This window comes from Dromiciops gliroides, chromosome 3, assembly GCF_019393635.1.
Source record: "Dromiciops gliroides isolate mDroGli1 chromosome 3, mDroGli1.pri, whole genome shotgun sequence".
NCBI classification, from domain to species: Eukaryota; Metazoa; Chordata; class Mammalia; order Microbiotheria; family Microbiotheriidae; genus Dromiciops; species Dromiciops gliroides.
In genome coordinates, this window is record NC_057863.1 from 93504812 (window position 1) to 93525590 (window position 20779).

The following is a 20779-nucleotide window of genomic DNA, read 5'->3' on the forward strand; positions in this document are numbered from 1 at the left end:
GTCATATGTGGCTTTTTCTTTAAGATGATGATATTTGGAAGCTGGGCTTTTGGCTGATTTCAGCAAATGTTCTTTGGCAGAAATTTTCATTAAAAAAGACATTAGTTAGTTCCTTATATATGATATTAAAATGCCTTCACTTACTGCTCATGAGAAAAATTACTAAGAGTTTGGGGTACATTCCATCACAGGATGTATTGAGGTTGGTATTAAGTATGAAGATATAACTCTAATGTCTCTGAATTTTTAACACTTTTGAGAGGTTTGGGAGTTTGGCAACTTTTTTCTTTGTTTTGTTCGTTTGTTTGTTTTGGGTTGGTATTTTTGTTTGCTCATTTTTTGAAATAAACTTGTTAGCATTCCTGGTCATGCTGACACCATTCATTGCACTGGGTCTGAGTAATTCAGCTCACTTCTGTAATGCTTTCTATATTTAATGTTTCAGAGGCAGAGAAGAATGGTTTAAAAGAATAATTTTCTTTCTGCACTTTCTAGATCTGTGCAAAATGGGTGTTGCTGTGTGTATATATATGTATATGTGTGTGCACACATAAATTTGCACATAAACACATATACATGCACACATATACATATACATGCATGTGCATACACATACACACAGTGGGGGGGGGGTTCAGCTCCAGAGTCAGGAATATGTAAGCTCTTTTAATTCCCTTTTCAATACAATTGATCAAATTTATTTCCCTTTCTTCTTAAAATGGCTTTAGCCATTTCAAGAAAGCAGCCAACTCAAGACTGTGACAAGATCCCCTGCATTTAGCCACAGGCAGACAAGCTCCTTAGAGAATCTATTCTTTCCAGTAGCAGTCCTTGGCTATCCATTATGGGTTAGAAAACCAGTGTGTCCTTGAAGGTTTAGGAGAATCCAAGGACAGCATATGACATCTAATCAAGGTTTTAAACTCTGCAGGACAATCCATTGGAAAAGGATTCCTCAGGAGGGTAAATTCTTAAGTTCTTTGCTTGAAGGGCAGGAACTGTTTCATCCTGGTCTTTGTATTCATAGCGCCTTTAACCAGGCCTGATAAATCGTAGGCACTAAATGAGTGTTTATGGGCATCAATTAATTAAGAGATTTACTTGAAACTTATTAGCATGTTTTGGAATCTGCCAACTAGAGCTCAAACCCAATAGGGACTGGGTGGGGGAAAGAAGGGTGTGAGGGACTTCTGGTACTTGTTGCAGGCCCAGCCTCCCTGGAAGCTCCAGAAACACAGTAGGGTTTGGAGCCATTAGTAGGTCAATTTAGAAATTAGCAATTTAGAAACTTATCAACATCGAATTAGCTCCAATAAAAATCCACCTTTAATAAGGCTTCAAGAGTATGCATGATATGTTAAAAAATTGTTTTTACATGTAATTGGGAAAATATTATTCAAAAAAGTGTGCATGATAATACACTTCTAAACTGAATTAACGGGTAAATATTTTTCTGTTTATTTTCAGAAAATTAATCATTAGTCAAACATCTAACTAATATTGAGATTAATGAGATAATCTTGACATTACTCAGGGTTTTGATTTCACTTGATGTTTTCTCCTGCAGAATTGCTTGTGATCATTTTCCTTTTCCACTATTGTAATACAACCCGCCTAGTATTTTCTGTGTCCATAGCTGCTTCCTTGAAACTATAATCAAGAGAGCCCTTGCGTCTTAAAAGCTCAGTGTTGATGAGGCCAGGTACAATGAGTTTGTGGTGTGGATATAAAGCTTCTGAGCTGAACTGAGCCAAATTTATTTTCCACAAATGTCCAAAGACATCCTCACTAGCCTCTGCAGGATTAGTCAGTCAATTGGTGATGAAAAGCTAGCCACAAATGTTCTGTTATTGGAATATTATGGAGGGGCAGCTAGGTGACGCAGTGGATAAAACACGGGCTCTGGATTCAGGAGGACCTGAGTTCAAATCCAGCCTCAGACACTTAACACTTACTAGATATGTGACCCTGGGCAAGTCATTTAACCATCATTGCCCCCCCAAAAAAATTAAATGTAAGGAATATTATGGGCCCAGGTTACCCCAGAAGTTCTCTGGGGTAAATCAAAGAACCTTCTCCTTGAGAACTAAAGGGCACACACACCTAAAGAGATAAGTGGAACCTGAACAGGACTGAGCTAGCTCCAGGACCACCACCCTTCATTCCAGTACCCCTGAGGAAATAAGATTAGGTATGGCTGCTGCCTTTGTGCAGTGAAGAGATCCATAGCCACCTCTCACCCAACTCCCCCAGCCACCACCAGTGGGGGATGGTCCTCCCCTAATAAGGGAACTTTCCACAGTCAGATGATCACCCCCATCAGTCCTCTATAAAAGTATCTGCCTGTCTCCTGCTCTTGGAGATAGGTATCTCAGAGCCACGCTCTGTGCCATGCCTTCTCCCCATGAGAAGTCCAAGGATTTCTCTCTTGGTTTCCCTTCCCTAGCCCCTAAATAAACTATTATCATATTCTATTGGATTTGTGTGCAAGAGGGTGTAATTCTTCAAAGAGGAATTCCTAAGAACCCCTATCCCAAACCCCTATCCCCAAACTCCCCCTTATTCTCTCCATAACATTCTATGATAACTAAGTCATAAACATGGTGAAGAGAGAACAATATCTGTTGGCCTTCAGGGCACAATATAAGACACATCTGTTCAATCAGGTTCTTGCCTGATTGAAGCAAATGGACTGACCTGGCTGGGGATCTACTCTGATGTTAATATTCTCTATTTCTATATTAACAAAAGTACATGTGCCCAGAGGCTGGGGTGGTGACCATGTTGTATTAAAAAAAATTAAGGAAAAAAATATAATTATTGCAGCCAAAGTGGATTATTATTTTTGATGGAGTTGCCAGCTTAGACAGTGGAGGGAATGCAATTAGCACAGTAGAAAATTTCTTAACTAACACACTGGTGTTTTCTCTCTCTCTCTCTCAAATACATGGATAGAGTAGAGTTAGTTCAAATTCACTTGGGCATGAACACTATTATATCAGTTGAAAACTAGATGAAGGACTACAGGGACAACATAGCCATGGAGACCTAAGCATTAAGTGCTCGGAATTTTAATCTAAGCTTTGAGAGACCATTCAGTACTGGCCAAATCATTTGACCTTAGTCTTAGCCTCTTCATCTCTCCAAAGAGGATAAGGTTATCACTTCCATCTTATGTGGTCTCCTTTGTCATTTGAAAGGCTTCAGATCCTTACTGTCTGCATTTTTGCTTCCCTCATATCTCAGTAGCACTGGGATGGGTACCCAAATTGAGGTTCAGGACACTGTCTAAAGGTTTGCCCATCACCCTTCAGTGAGTCAGTGCCAGAGTACAATACAGGCCCATGAATGTCTCTGGGCCACTCCTGGGATCGGTCATATCTCTGTTCATCATTCCAAAAGAAAAGCAGGTCATTGTTTTGTAATGATTTATAAATTATTCTTCATGAGATACACACGAGGGAGAATTTTGGCAGAAGGATGTTGGTTTTTTTTTTTGTTGTTGTTGTTGGTTTTGTGGAGCAGTGAGGGTTAAGTGACTTGCCCAGGGTCACACAGCTAGTAAATGTCAAGTGTCTGAGTCTGGATTTGAACTCAGGTCCTCCTGAATCCAGTGCCGATACTCTATCCACTGTGCCACCCAGCTGCCCCTGATGATTCGTTTTTTATGAATGAGGAAACTGAAGCAGAGAGGGTAAACTGACTTGCTCTGAGTCACTCAGCATGTCGGTGCCCTGTCCATCTTTTCAGAATCTTTGAACTCTACATGTAGTTGGGTTTCTCTTATCATATGCCTTTTCTCCCTTTAGTAAGGCTGAAGTACCATCATGAGAGTAAGGTGTTAGTTGCATAACTGTCAACTATAAATAGCAGCAGATACACGAAATTATTTATTAATACTGAGGAATTTTTAAATAAAGTGGTCTGTTGACCCATCTATTAACCATTGAAATGGAAAATGGGGAGAATTGGTGGGAGAGGAAGTGTCTCTGTCATCTCCCACTTCCATACTTTCCAGTAGAAAGACAAGGCAACATGATGTAATGGAATGATCTATGGATTTAGAGTCAGAAAATCGGGATTTCAATCTCAGCCCTACTATTTTCTATTAACATTACCTTCAAAAAAGTTGCCCAGACTGGGCCTCAGTTTCTTCATCTGTAAAATAAGGGGATTGAAATAGGTGATTCCTAAGGTGCAGATCTCTGATCCTAGAATTCATGTCCATAATGAAGACTTTGAGATACGGAAAGACCCTCTGTGCCCTTGGATAAAAAATGTTAAATTATGCTCACAATAGTTTTTGTGGGAAAAGTGTTCATCGATGCATGGCACATCAATCTAATCACTGCTTTTAACCAGAATATTTTACATCCCTCAGTTGTGCTAGGCAAAGGAAAATTTACTTAGGAAGAGGATAATAAAAAAAAATCACTTGTAAAAGCAAGTGACTATTAGTAGCCTACACACTCAACCATCCTTAGGAATTTCTTAATTATCAAGCAACAACAACTTACTTCCCTGCTATTTGGAATGGCGTGAGGAGAGAGACATAACTCATCCCTTCTCCATTCAGCTTCAGCCACAACAATAGAAAGTGAACTATAGGAAACTAGATTGAGAACATTTTCTGTTGCTAAGGGAGGGTTGGTCTTCCTTGATTCAAAACTTGAGAAGCCTTTTCGGAGAGGACTGGCATTGCCATTGGCCTTTAGAGGTAAGAGCTTGGACGATTGAAGGCATGAGGTTGCCTCCAGACTTCATGATTTGCTGACTAATGGGTTATGAAGTCTAGCAGGAAGGAAGGTAACTGTAGGCAGCCCAGGTAGCCCAGGTAGCCCAGCTGTAATGTGATACTCAGGTCTTCCAGATGGCCCTTGAGTCTTCTATGTCTCAGACCTCCTAGTGAACAAGTATTCATTGAGCGTGCACCAGGCACTCTACTGGACACTGGATATAAAGCTCAGAAACAAAACAGTCCCTACCCTCAGGGAATTTACATTGTCTTTGGGGAAAGCAACATGTTACACAGATGAGCAAAGATCACTGAATTTAGAGTCATTGGTTCAGTTCTTTTGTTGTTCTTGTTATTCAATCATTTTCAGTCGTGTCCAACTCTTCATGACTCCATTTGGGGTTTGCTTGGCAGAGATACTGGAGTGGTTTGCCATTTCCTTCTCCAGCTCATTTTACAGAGGACACTGAGGCAAACAGGGGTGACTTACCCAGGGTCACACAGCTACTAAGTGTCTGAGGTCAGATTTGAACTCAGGAAGATGGGCTTCCTGATTCCAGATCTGGAACTCTAGCCACTGCACCACCCAGCTGCCCTTGGAGTCACTGTCACTGAGTTCAAATCTCAGCTCTGCTGCTTGTTTCCTATGTGACTTTGGACAAATCACTCTCTTAATCTCTCTTGGTCTGTTTGTTTTTCCATTTAAAATGAAAGGTTTGGATTTGATGACCTCTGAGGTCCCTTCCGTATTTAAATCTGTGATCTTAGTTATGAAATAACTGGGAAAGAGAGAAGATGATAGCAGACCTGGAGATCAGGAAGAGTTTTGTGTAGGAGATTTTATGTGAGTTGGACCTTGAAGGAGGGTAGGAATTCTAAGAGGATAAAAGTGTGCTTCCCAGGTATGAGAGACCCAACCTATTCAAAGGTTTAGTGATGGGAAATAGAATGTCGTGTAACGAGGGTTGTAGCAAGGATGCCCATTTGGCTGAATGTGCAACAAAGCCTGGACAAATAGGCGGGAGCCAGATTTTGAAGGATAAACAGGAGAATGTATATTCTATAGACTAGAGGCAATAAGGAGCTACTGGAGGATCATGAGCTGTGGAGTAACGTGGTTTGATCTGTGCTGTAGAAACATCAGTCTGACTTTGGATCACTTTGGACCTTCAGCTCTTGTTTCCTTACCATGTAGAGACAGTGCTCATCTTTCTTTCTTTCATTCCTCCTTCTTTCTTTCACTTTGTTTGGTTTAGTGCTAAGACATCTGCCATGTGAGTGTCCTCATATGAAGGACCGCCCAGTTGAGATCTCTTCGTTTCAGCAATCCTTGTGTGCCTCTCTTTAGGAGTACCATAAAGAATAGGAACTGTCTTGATGCTTTTACTATCCTTCTGTTGATAGGCTGTTGCTCTGTCTGTCTCTGTCTCCCTCTGTCTCTGTCTCTCTCTTTAGTAAGGTTCAATTAACCACATGTCTTATGGTTCACGGATTAAAAGTCATGAGTTACTAGGTAAGAAAGTGGAGTTAATTGCATATCCAAATCCCTTCCTGAGGCACTCCTCTCTCAACATTACATAAGCTAGAAATAAATTAAGAAAATAGGTCCAAAGCACCTCCCAGCTTGCAGGGTGAGCTGCCCTGAGGACAACATCTTCAGTACACAAGTCCCCCGTTGATGGATTTCCCTTTATTAGTCATCCAGAGAATACAATTAGCTCAAAGCAAAAGCACTGACTAGAATAGCAAAGTAAGAAGATTTACAAAACATCATTCCTCTCACCATAAACTTGGGGCACATTATCCACAGATATCAGTCATGGGAGTGGAGAAAGTGAACAAGTACAAACATTACATTTGAAGAGCTTCCAAATGAGGTACATATGTGGATGGCAACTCACAGCCCAACGCCATAGGACCTCTGATGTTCTCTATGTCCTCTCGTGATGTCGCTGCAAGGGCGCATTTTGCCAGCAGACTTATTTATTGGACTTGGGTATTTCACTCACTCTTCCTTTCCCTTTCTCTCTTTCCATTCTTCCTTTTCTCCCTCCCTTCCTCCTTCTCTCCTTCCTTCCCTTTCTTTCTCTTTGTCTCCATCTCTTGGTCTCTCCCTCCCTGTCTCTCATTGTTTCTCTCTTTTTCTCCCCCTCCATTCTTCCCTCCTTCCCTTCTTCCCCTTCTCTTTCTCTCTCTCTCCTCTTCCTTCTTCCCTCCCTTTCTCTTGGTCTCTTTCTGCCTGTCTCATTCTCTCTCTCTCCCTCTCATTGTTTCTTTCTTTCCCTCTCTCTCCCCCCTCCATTTTCTCCCTCCTCTCTCCTACCCTTATTCTCTCTCTCTTTAATAACACTTTTCTATGATTTTACTTTTAAATGAGTAAGTTTCATTAAGGTCAAAACTACTCCATCCCATTTCAGCCTTGATATCACTACATGCTTGATAAATGATTGTCAGTGGTCAAAGATCCCCCATCTAGAAGGGCTTAGAATCTAGCACATAACAGTCCATCAGGTAAGACCCCAGGTGAACTTTGGAGGTCCCTATTACGAAACCCAAATGTCAGAAAATGAAGTTCTTAAAACTGTCAGTGGTTCTGGCAGTACTGGGCTTTTTTCCCCTGCTGTAAGTAAAGCTGAATCCCATCAGACAGAGAAGATTGCCTTTCTGCCTAACAATGAAAATGGCATTTAAAACTCAATATCAGAAAAATTATTGATGAGATTAAGGGCCTGGAAGAATTGATTTAGGAAGAAAGATCAAAGAAATTAAATATGTATAGCCCAGGATAATAGGATATTAGTCCCTAAACACAATTTCATTTTGGTTATCCAGTGTTCCTATTATCACTTATCTGAATGGTCTGGTTCCCCCTCAGAGAAAGCTTTTCCCTAGAGGCCCCCTGTGTGTAAGGTGTTGCATGGCCCAGAGAATGAAGCACCAGGATCAATATAGTGGTACCAGAGGCTTTATGACTATGACATACAACTCGACTGGCAGGAGGACTGGTTTCATTACTGTGGATGCATCCTCTGCCATGCTTTTTAACACTTGAAGTAGCTAAAAAAAAGGCCCAAAATGCTGAAATCTCTCAAAACTAATCAAGGCTGCTTCTCCGATGACAAGCATTCAGTTTGTCACTAGGCTCATATTCAAAGCCTGTCTAGCTTCTCAGAACCAGCCAGAATTTGCCACCCATTGACGTCATCTTTGAGAGCCCAGACTCACCTCAATGATGAGATGAGTCAGTGGAGTAGGACTTGAGTGAAGGCACTATCATACAGATGTCTTAAAAGAAGGCAGTTCTCCACCAACACCGCCATCTCCTGTGGAAGGTAGTCACAATTTTTAATACAGCTAGGTTCCAAACAGAAACTAGAAAGAAAGGTAGATAAATAAAAGTATGTATAGAATAATTTTACATATGTATGCACACACACACACACACACACATTTATTTGTGTCTAATCATAGCCATCTCTGGGTGGGGGGGTGTGGAAACTACATGATAATTTTGCTTTATATTTGAAAGAATAGCAAGTTGTGCATAGTAGATCTGCAGTTTCCTGTAAAATGTCTTTTTTATTGTACTATGTTATGAAATCGCTTGTTTTATTCCATAAATTAAAATATTTTTTTTAAAAAGAAAGAATTCTTGAACTAAAGTTCAAACCCAATGGCTTTGCCATTGACTGTGTAGCAAGTACTTGACCTTTTGGGGTAACATTTTCCTTATATGTAAAGTGAAGAGAGGTTAGACTAGATGACTAGAACAAAATTTCCTTCCATCTCTAAGTTGATAATTCTGTGATCCTGTTCAACTCAACATTCAAATTATAATAATTTTCAGGGAGAAAAAGTTAATTTTAAAAAGTCAAATAATGATTACTATGAAACAGTTTAAACTGCCCCCATACTCCAAGGTCTTTGGGGATATGTTAAGCATTGCTGCCACATAGTTCTATTTCTCTGATGAGACCTTGCCCCAAAGTTTGTAATCACATGAGTCCATCCCATTCTCACCCCTTGGTTAATGTGGCAAGCCAACAACCCATCTGCTTTGTTCATTAAAGTGTGGGTGGTTGGGGCAGCTAGATGGCGCAGTGGATAGAGCACCGGCCCTGGAGTCAGGAGGTCCTGAGTTCAAATCCGGCCTCAGACACTTAACACTTACTAGCTGTGTGACCATGGGCAAGTCACTTAACCCCAATTGCCTCACTAAAAAAAAAAAAAAGTGTGGGTGGTTCCTGTTTATAATTACTTGTCATCTGGTTAGAGTAGTAGAAAGAACATGGAACTAGGAGTCAGAAAAACTTGGTATTCTAGTTTAGTTCTACCATTAACTACCTCTATGGCCTTGGGAAAATAATTTCAATTCCTTGGGCCTCAGTTTCCTGATCTGTAAAATGAGAGGCCTACGCTAGATGGACTCTGAGGTCTCTTCTGGTTTTAAGATCTTACATTCCTCTCGTTGGACTTAGAAGGGAATAGTGTGGATGGTTAGAGGAGAATCTCACCAAGAAAGAAAAGGAAATAGAGGGCATACACACACACACACACACACACACACACACACACACACATACACACACAAGTGGGTATGAAAGATTTTGAGCTGCTCTGAGTATACAGAGCAGTGTTTTGATAAACTGGACAAAAGGAGAAAGTAAAATGGGCACATCTGCCAGATCGATATTCCACGTTTCTTTCCTGTTCAAGAAACTACAGTGTCGGGGCAGCTAGGTGGCACAGTGGATAAGCACCGGCCCTGGATTCAGGAGTATCTGAGTTCAAATCCGGCCTCAGACACTTGACACTTACTAGCTGTGTGACCCTGGGCAAGTCACTTAACCCCCATTGCCCCACAAACCCCCCCCCCAAAAAAAGAAAAGAAACTACAGTGTCCCCTCCCCCTTCCTTTCCCAGAGTCATCCCTTATAACAAAGAAGTATTTTTGTTCGTTTGTTTTTAAGTAAACAAACCAAAAAAATCAGTAAAAACAATATACTGAAAAAAAAAAGCTGACATTATTTGCAATGTTTCACACCCATGGACCCCAACTTTTGCAAAGAAGGTGGGAAAGGAAGGTGTCTTCCCATATTTCTTCTCTGGGGTTGTTTGTATTTTATACATTTTCAATTTTTTTAAATGGTTTTGTGGTTGTTCTTTCCATTTACAGTGTTAGAGTCATTGTGTAAATTGTTCATCCTGGGTACTTTACTTGATATCAGTGCCTGTGGCTTTCCATGTTCTCTGTATTCATTTGTTGTTTCTTACAGCACAATAATATTCTTTTTGTGACACATATATCACAATTGGTTTAGCCATTCCCCATTCAATAGGCATCTATTTTTTTTCTACTTCTTTCCTACATAAAAAGTAATGCTATAAATATTTTGTTGTATATGGAGCCTTTCTTTTTTGACTTCCTTGGGCTGTATGCCTAGTAGTAGAATCTCCAGGTCAAAGGGTATGACCATTTTAGCCAACTTATTTGTATAATTCCATGGTGGGGACAGCTAGGTGGCGCAGTTGATGAAGCTGCAGTTCTGGATTCAGGAGGACCTGAGTTCAAATTTGGCCTCAGGCACTTGACACTTACTAGCTGTGTCACCCTGGGCAAGTCACTTAACCCCCATTGCCCCACAAAAAAAAAAAAAACCCAAATTGTTTTGCTCTGAATAACCATTCACATGTATTGATTCACAGCTCCACCAACAATGCATTGGTATGCCTGTCTTTCTATAACCCCTCCAACATTTAAATAACTCCCGTCTTCTGACATCTTTGCCTATTTGTTGGGGGAGACATACCTTAGGGTTGTTTTGATTTGTATTGAATCATTTTTACTATTAATGATTTGGAACATTCCCTCACATGGTTGTTAATAGTTTGCAGTTATCCTTTTGAGAATGATTTCTTCATGTTTTTTGATTATTCCTCCATTGGGGAACAACTTTTGGTCTTATATCTTTCTCAGTTGTCTATATATCTTGCATATCAACCCTTTATCAGACATACTTGATACAAAACTTTATTTTCCCCCCAGTTGACTACTTTCTTATCCTAGATATGTTCATTTTGCAAAAGCTTCTCAATTTCAAGTAATAAAACTGTCTATTTTATCTTCTATAATTTCCTCTGTCCTTTGTTTGGTTAAGGATTCATCCCCTACCCATAGCTATGAAAATGATATGATTTGCTTGTCTTCTAATTTACAGATCACATTATGATTTTGAATGTAAAGTAGAACATAGTATAAGAAACTGGTCTAAGCCAATTTGAACTGTTCTGAGAAGTTCTGTTTAACTGCTTTCTAGTTTTTCTGCCTGTTCTTATCAAATAAGGATTTCTTTCCCAGGTAATTTATGTTTTCAGATTCAGCCAACATGGGTTGGTTGAATTCATTATTTCTCATCCTTCCTTTGTCTAGACTATTTCAATGATCCACTTTTCTGTTCTCCATGGCATTGAACAGTTTTGATGACTCCTGCTTTATAATATAATTTGTATTCTGGAATTGATGTTCCCCCTCATGAGTGCTTTCTTGATCCCCAGAGTTGCTAGGTCCATTTCTTAATTCTTTAATTTAATTGTGCATTTACTTTGGACATCTTTTATACTTGCTTATGTGTGGATATTAATTTCTTATTTCCAAAAGAATATAAGCCCCTTGAGGGCAGGAACTTTTTTGTTGGGTTGGTTTTTGTCTTCATATCTTGATGCTGACCAAAGTGCTAGGAACAGAGGAGATATTTAATAAATGCTTGTTGAGTAAATGAAACTGCTTAGGATGAAATATGCTTAAGAAAATAATAAGCATTGATTAAGTGCCAAGGCACTCATGCTAGATGTTATATGCCGGGCATTGTGCTAAACACTTCATACATATCTCATTTAATCCTCACAGTGACTCGAGGAGATAGGTTCTATTATTCTCTCCATTTTACAGTTGAAGAAACTGAGGCAAACAGGTTAAGTGACTTGCCCAGGGTCACACAGCTAGTTGTGTTTGAGGCCAGATTTGAACTCAAGTCTTCCTGATTCCATACCCAACTATTTCAGCTATGCCCATCCACTATGTCTATAGATTTAGTTGCCTAGACTTGTGTATATAATATCCTGTTGTCATATCATGTAACAGATTTCTTTGCAGACAATTCTAAAAGCACATGTTGTTCCCCAGAGTAAACTAGAGGCCTCTCATTTTGTAATGACTTTATACAGCACTTAAAGCATGATCAAGAGTTTTGAAGAAATAACAATAACTATAATTAACATAGATACCATGAAGAGTTAATATTAACATCCTCAATGTGATTTTAGGTTTCTTAAGAGAAAGGATCCTCTCTTACACCTCTTTGGTTGGCTCAGTGCTATGTACACAATAGGTACTCAAGTGAAGGAGGAGAGGAAGAAAAAAAGGAAATCCCCCGCCCCCCCCCCACTCAAATCCTACTAGGGTTATTTGGATGGTAGCCTCACCTCTATGGGCATATTTCCTTGTGAGGAAATATAGCTGGCATATTTCATACAGTGAGAATTTGCACTGCTGGTTATGACCTTCATGAAATGTAACCCTCTTTAATCTGTTGGATAGATAAAAGCCTCACCCTAGTAACACAGTGTTTAGAATGAAAATATGAAATTAAAGGGAAAAAGGAAAATGAAGGGCTTGTCGTTTTCCCAGGAAAGTGAAATCGCCCACACGGCTCACACTGTATACATGAAAAGCATGCTTCAAGCAGCCTGGCTAGTCATTGAAAATGATGAATACCCAGGTAGATGATGTTTCTCCAAGGACCTTGAGCTTGGCATGCCCTGATTTCCATTTCAAACTGACAGTGCAGTTTGGTTGCTAGGGCACTGACTAAAAGTAGAATCAGGAAATTTGGATGATGGAGGTAGAAGGTCACTCCCTGAGAGGTTGACTTGGGTTGAGTTACTTAACCTTTATGTGCAGCTATACTTTCCCCATCTGGAAAAACTGAAAGAAAAAAAGAGAGCCACATTACACTCAGCTTTGAAATGGCACATGCAATGCATTTTGCATTCGTAAAAGAGAAAGGCCCATTACCCATCTGACTCTGTCTCCCCAAAGGGCATTACAGAATTCTCCCATTAAGTCTATGGCCTGGAAAAATCACGATGTGTCAGGTCTACTATTTTATTTACCTGTTTATTGACCACCAGAGCGTTTACATCTTGATTGACATATGGATAATTATCTAATTGGTACCCACTCATTTGAAACCACCCAAAATGTAATGCTGCATCTGTTTAAGGCTGTATTCTCAAATGTTAAATTGAAATCACATTTCAGTCAGCCAATACAGTGAGGCAGTCATCCGAACTAAGTTTTCATTGCTCTCACTGACCATGAACTTTTGTCATCTGGAGCACTTTAATACCTGACAATTCAACCCCACCTCCCCCAACCAAAAAAAAATCCCTACGAACTATAAAGCTTCATATATTTCAACTGCAAGGAACCAAAAAGAGTGACTTTCAATTAATCAGGTTTAGATTATCCCACTGTTTTCCCAGATCATCCAGATGAATGGAAAATTGCAGCTGCTTGACTCAGACCCTGTTCAGAATAGACAAATACTAGATTCATGAGCTTTTGCTATAGAAATAAATTAGCAGCCATTAATGATATTGAATACAGAGACATTCCAGATGGTAGCTGGTTTTTTAATCATTAATAGCATTGCTCCTTTCATGAATGGGTTTTCATGACCTTGTTCAGAAATACTTTCTTCTAGGTTAAAAAGAAACTAGCAACTTCTTCATTTTATCACAAGTGAACCAAAAAGATTTTAAATGCAGTAGCCATCTTCCTTAATAGTATTCATATGTACTTGTGTATACAGAAATGATAGTCACCAAATTATGTGGCTCCTGGGTGGTATTTTTGCTTTCCTTTCTAGACTTTGGATCAATTCCCTAGAGTAATAAGAAAACCCAAGATTTACACCCAGATGTGTACATTCCCAACAAATGAATCCCCTGGAGATATAGTATCTACTATGTAGTTCCCAGGGGTCCCTTAATTCATTTGACCTGCAAATCGACCACATAATCTCCACCATTTTAGGGAACTGGCCATAAATATGCTGTCTAGCACTGACATCATTGTAACAACGCTGAGGTCATCCCATCCATCCTTGAACCACAATCCAGGCAGTGACAGAATTGAATTAATTGACTTGGATAAAGGATAATCGACATGATGTAATAGGCAGACTTGAGGCAGTATGGGCTGTATTGGCTATGGGCCTCTCCAAGCCTCCGTTGTGATCTGTAACATAGTAGGCATACTTGCATTACCCACTTCATAGGACCGCTTCAAGGAAAATACTTTGTAAACCTTGGATTTCTGGGTAATTATAAGCTATTAATTAGGTAACAGTAGAGGGAATAACGAAGGAGGTCCTTGAGAGTAAAACCCTTCTAAATTCTTCACAACCAGGCCACTCACTCGTAGAACTTGGTGATAAGATCCGGGAAGCAGTAAGAAAATAAATTGTACCATGCTTGGCATGTGTTCACAGATATTCGAGGGTGGTATTTCAAAACTTCATCATGCTGAACGCCTGAACTGATGGAGACATACCATACATACGCCGTGCATAGCTGAGAAGCCATTTTCAGTCAAAGCAGCTGACTCTAATGACTGAGGTGCTAAAGTTAAAGGTCATCAGCTTCCTAAAGTTTACCACTAGTTAATGGAGTCAAAGATCGAGAGCTAGACTCAGACTCCCACCCTTCTCATTTTACAGGCTTGCCTTAAATCACTAAAGTAATAAGTGTCAGTAGTGGGATTTGAACCCTCATTGTTTCTGCCCTCCATATTATTCTTCTACCCGTACCAAGGTTGTAGAGGCAGTCTGGCATCTTTAATAGTTCTGGGCTTATAGTCAGAAAGACCTGGGTTCAGATAACACTGCAGACTCATCCTAGCTTTGTAACCCTGGATAAGTCACTTAATCTCTCTTGTGATCCACAGACAATTCCCTCAGACTTATGCAGGGGTAGAAGGAATTCTCCTACCTGCATTCTCCATGCTGAGGCAATCACAGATTCCTGCTGAATTCAATCACTGATCCTTCTTGTATTTGTGCATTAACAAGGACAGAAGGATTTAAAAAAAATAATAAATCATCTAGACAGTAATCAGGCCATCAATTTTTTATGAATTCAGTCAATCAATAAGTATTTTTGAGAGGCTGCTTTGTGTCTGACCTTGGGCTAAGCGCTGTGAATAAGATTACTATCTAAGAAACTCCCATTCTTGATAAGCTTTCATGGTACTTCATTCCCATTATTTGTTGCTATTATGAATTACACATTGGATTCAAGGATACCCGGCTTAGAGATACAATTTTCTCACCCTTCATTTAGTTAATTTTTTCACAGGGATTCGAACCCTGTTTTTATAAGGGTCCAATGAACTGAAAATTTATCTTGTATTTGCTAAGCTGGGTATTCAAACTACTTCAGAATGATTCTGCAAAACATGGAAAAATAGAAGAAAGGAAACGTATCTTGCCCCATTGGTTGGCCATCCATGATTTGTAGGTTCTTGACTGAGTGTCAAAGTACTATATAAACTTTCTAGATTCTGTACTTTAATTGGTTATCACAATTTTCATATGGACACATGAGCTGATGGGGATGTCACCAAATCTCTGATTATGATATGGTGGGTGGTAAAACAGTAGATTGGAGTGAGAAATTCTTAAAGCCACATACACACAAACAAAGGAAACCATTGTTACTAGAGCTAAAAATGCGGGTCTATAAATGTCTAACCAGTAACAACCTGGGTGTTCAAAAAGTCACATGTATGTGATGTGACTTGGCATTTCTTCTGGATGCCTTTTTTTCTTGACCCAATAAGTTTTTGAAAATTTCTTCGAATCCCTCCAGTTGGTTGTTTTCAACATCAAGAATTCAGCGTCCGCAATCATTCAGGCCTTGCCAGCTGAGGCTTTGCCATGTGACTCCACAGCCAGACTTGATGAGACACTGAAGAAGCCTTCTTGATGCCTGAGACAGCTAACTCTGTGTCATGAATACTTGAATGATTTTGTGTTATTAATGCAGGGTTGATGATGGATAATCACAAAAGAAATAGAATTTGTACTTATCAAACCACTCATCCTTTGTTTTCAAAAAGAAATCGTTGTTTGCAGAAAGAAATCATTGTTTTCCAAGAGACTTTATTTTAAAGCTCAGGAAGAAATTTTGTTTTTTTTCCTAGCCTATGTATATATTAACACATCCAAGCCGTAGTCAGCAGGGTACAGTGATTGGGAAGAATGTGGGCTCCAGAGTCAGAGAAGCTGGATTTAAATCTCACCTTTGGCAGTTATTACCTGTGTGACCTTGGGCTAGTTGTATGACCTCCTTAGGTCTGAGTTTCTTTATCTTGAAAATGAAAAAGTTGGGCTGACCGGCCTCTGAGGTCCTAGTTATAGGATCCCCAATGAAACAGAGCCTGGCACTCCTCAGTTTCAGGCAGCTGCAGTTAGCCTGCCTGTGCATGAGTTACAGTTCAGAGGGCGAGGAGAAGCCCAGAGTTTACAAACACCCTCAGTTCCAGAAATACTTTGAGTGTTCCTGCTTAAAAATAGCTGGGTGGGTCACAGCTTAGTGTTTTGATGACTCCTATCAGCAGTTTTCTTGGCTGATCTATTGATTGCTGTTGGACTTCAGTCCTGCTGATCTAGTATAAGACATCACCATCAAAACAGAGGAAGGAAGAAGGATCTTTACTATCCCCAGCAACTTTATGGTAGCTTCACAGAACACAATTTTATGGAGAATGGAATGTCTTTAGGCCAGTGACTAATTATATTAAAGGTCTGTGCTTTTAAAATTATTTATGACCACCACTATCTGCCTTGGTCTTTTAAAACCACAGAGTGTGTTTCTACAAATAAGAATTTGTTCAAAAGGATATGACAGTTCCTCGTGGAAGATATAGTACCCCAGAGTTTGGTGCTCTAATATAACAAATAACTTAGCCATGTATTAAGAAATGCAGCCCTCCTAAAGCTCTGCAGTGAAGGGGGAAATACACAGAAAATAGAGACCCATTCTCTAATGATTGAGTGGATGTCATGACTATTTGAAAAACCCCTGGCCTCCGAATTCCCTAATCATAAATGTCTTTTATATTCACAGCAATTATTGACCATCCAAGAAGAGCTGAAAAACAAAAAGTCTGAACTGGAGCAAGCAAAGGAAGAACAAAGTCACACGCAGGCATTATTGAAAGTTCTACAAGAACAAGTAAGCTGTTAAATGAATGGGACAACTCTAATTTATCCATCAATTCAGACACACTTTGTGTGTCTCCCTTGTGCTTCATGTATGCAAATATTGGCAGAAGTTAATCTACAGTATAATTTGCCTATACCTTATCAAACCCCCACCTGTCTTGGTTGGGTACAATTTGCAATCCCAGGGCCTGCTGCCTTTGTCCTCAATTCAATACCTCAATAGGCGACACACACCAGTGATGTTGTGTGAAGGTTTTCTCCCAGAAGACAAATGAATTTGGATAAAGTTTAAAAAACATTGGGAAAGCAAACATATTTCAAAGAAGCAGTTGTTTCCTTTTAAGTCTAATTGTAAGGAAAATGATTTTAGCATAGTCTGTGGTATTTCCGCAGACACATATATACAAAAGACTGATTCATGGTGACATTAAAAAAAAAAAAAGAAAATCCCCCTGTGTATCAGGCCACTTATCTAACCATAGTGAGAAGCAAACCTTTTCTATAAAGTCACTAAATCTGATCATTCCATTCGGGCTTTCTTTGATACTAAAGTGTGGCCTGACATTGATAAGTGGATTTGAAAGTATTGTCTTACAGCAGGGGAAGATGGATCACTCAGCAGCCCAAGGAAATCTGAATCCTCCATCTCCGGCACTGGGGAAGGAGGAGCCAACTGCTGGTGATCAGGGAAAGTTCTTGCAGAGAGGAAGCCCAACCCTTTGAGTCTTATCAAATTTAGGGTTGTTATTATTATTGTTATTTTACTGTAACTATTGGTTCTAAAGAGTCAAATCAACAAGCATTTATTAAACATCTATTATATGCCAGGAATTGGGTTAAACCCTAGTGATACAAATAAAGGCAAAAATCATCCCTGCCCTAAAAGAATTCACAATAAAGTAACATACCAACAATGTGTAAATGTACAGGATAAATTGGAGATAATCTCCTAGGGAAGTCATTAACATTGAAGAGAACTGGGAACAGCTTCTTACAGAAGGTAGGATATGTACACATGGAAAAGTGTGTGTATGTCTATGTGGATAGACAGACAGACAGATAATTCAGTTAAAGAGCACTATGCAAATAAAAACAAAACCAAAGGTGATCATTTTTTCTAGATATTTAGTAATGAGAAAATGTTCCCAGCCAGGTCTGAGTCTAGTGACCTCAGACATGATTTTTTTGTTGTTTTTTGATAATAAACATTTTAATTTAGTTTTGAGTTCCAACATGATTTTTTAAAGAATGGTTTTGGTTCAGTAAAATTAATTTTGTAGTCACTATCTCCTTGAATTGAGTGCTTCTGTATTTTCAAGAAATTTTTTGAGGACATTATTTAAAGCCACTGGAAACTTCTGGAGAAGAAAGTTACTTATTAAAACAAAGGCCTTGTGAGAATCAGAGTGCTACCAACCTGCTGAGAAAGATATTGCAGGGAGGCCCCGCCAAGAGGAGAAAGCATGAGGTGACCTTTCTGGGGTGTCAAAGGTCGGATTGGTGTCCAGAAGTGATGTCTGCCGCCTGTGGGTCATGTCAATTGGTGCTACCACCCAATTAGCTTGGAGCTCTGTGTGTGGACAGCCCTGTTTCCTGTTTCACAGTGGGCTTCTGTGAGAAGCTATGGAGAAGCGAAGTCTTTCAGGTCCAGACTTTGAGGTGGTGGCAGAGAACTTCACATAAGCTGTTAGGGAAAAGCAAGTTTTTCTCTCTGGCTATACTGAATAGATCCAAACTAGGATTTTCCTCTCTCGCTCACTTCACTAACTTCTAATACACTTTAATAAATACTTAAAAGCCTAAACTCTTGCTGAAGCTTCTAAGTTAAGACAACCACTCATTAGATTTTAGACATCACAGCTAGAATTTTAGACCTTATAGCCTTATATAGATCCACAGCAACCATCTTATGATAAAAATCATAAGATGGTTGCTGTGGATCTATATAAGTGAGTGAATTAGAGTGAACTTAAAAATATAGTGAAAACACCATTCACCAACAACCTATCAAAATATAAAGCAGACCTGGAAACCATACCTGAAAATCTCAGTCTCACCTCTTGCACTGTACAAAAAGAAATGGCTAATAAATGGATCTAGCAGACATTATTCAACACTCACTATGTAGTGTTTTGATTTTTGCTATGTTTTTTTTTCCTTTACTCCATTTTTGTAGCTGTAGGACTTCTTTACTCTAAAAAGGAAAATAATAATGATAAATAATGAACCTTTATTTCCCTCCTGATGACAAAGGTTATCAAAATTCTTCATTTAGATGAGAAAGTTTCAACTTCAATCATTAAGGTAGATCCTTGAGTTTTGAAATAGTCCAAGAGATACTTCTGGGATACATTATATGGAACAAAGAGGGAAGAAGATATGGAGAAAGTATACTCAGGCTTGGGCATGGTGCCCTGAGTGCTCCTAGACAACAAAGGCAGATTTTAGAGAGATTTTGGTCTGAATGGCTGCAAAAATAATTAAGGTGATGGAAAATAAGGTCTTTAAGAAAAAGTTCAGGGAAATGATTTATGCACATGCATACATATGTAAAAGGAGATTATAGCTAGAGAAAAGAAGGTGAAGGGATAAGTATATGATGGTCTTCAAGTACATGAAAGGTTGTTCATTATGTAGATGAGGCTGAGGACCAGCTGTTTTCCATTTCTAGGAGAACTGAACAAAGGAAAATTGGCTTCAGTTGCTCCGTGAATGCTTTAGATTAAAAGACAATCGTTGTGCTTGGAGATTGTGGGAATCAGTTCTTCAAAGGGAAGATCTTGCTAAAGATGCTAAAAAAAAAAGATAGACTTAGTCATCCAAGTAGGATAGGTTAAGTAAAGGTAACCAGATGATTTCTGAAAATTTCTTCTCAGTATCCCTGAGCTTGATGATTCACTATCATTGCTCCCGAATCCCTTCCAAAGGTCAAGTCCCTGATAAAATGGCGAGTTTGCTGACATGAATGTTCCACACTATAACACTGACCCTAGAAGTCCGAACACCTGGATTTGCTTCTTAGTCCAAAGGCAAAAGTGCTGAATGACCTTAAGAAACTTGTTTGTCCCCTTCAGAGAGAGAGAGAGAGAGAGAGAGAGAGAGAGAGAGAGAGAGAGAGAGATGCATTTAGATGGATAGATGGATAGATGGATGGATGGATGGATGGATGGATGGATAGATAGATAGATGGATAGATGGATAGATGGATGGATGGATGGATGGATGGATAGATAGATAGATAGATAGATAGATAGATAGATAGATAGATAGATAGATAGATAGATAGATGGATGGATGGATGGATGTCTCTAGATATAGATCCCATGACAAATAAAGCTGATGCTTTTAGCTTAAATCCCATTCAGTGGTAGAGAAGTCTTCTTAGAAAACAATTCAAGAATTGTTCTATTCATCAAATCAAGGGTGGTGATTTTCAAGCAAAAGGCATGAAGAAGGCATAAATCTAAGCTGTAGAGTAGCCAGCCATGACAGACTGCCAGTAACATCAATAGCCACAAAGAAGCCCTAGTGTACAGGGTGCTATGAGGTGCTAGCCTGACACCTTCAGGTCCAGACCCCAGTCCCTGTCACTGATGTCATGTTTACTCATAAATTGTAAAGCTAGAAGTGACCATCTACTCTTGTTACATATGAGTATACTGAGGCTTTGAGAGGCAAAACATTCCAGATCCACGTCCATCCTAGGGACCGCCATTGCTGGAATTTCCACAACCATGGCACTTAAGAGCACATT

At 39.4% G+C, this 20779-nt stretch overlaps 1 protein-coding gene across 4 annotated transcripts in view; it reads left to right on the forward strand.

Annotated features, from left to right (window-relative positions):
• The window catches only part of ENOX1 (ecto-NOX disulfide-thiol exchanger 1), a 697060-nt gene that overhangs the window by 615058 nt on the left and 61223 nt on the right, over nt 1-20779 (forward strand). For all 4 annotated transcript variants that reach the window (XM_043998993.1, XM_043998992.1, XM_043998994.1 and 1 more), the window contains one exon: nt 16928-17035. In XM_043998993.1, coding sequence (XP_043854928.1) covers nt 16928-17035 — 108 coding nt within the window. The remainder of the gene's footprint in view (nt 1-16927; nt 17036-20779) is intronic.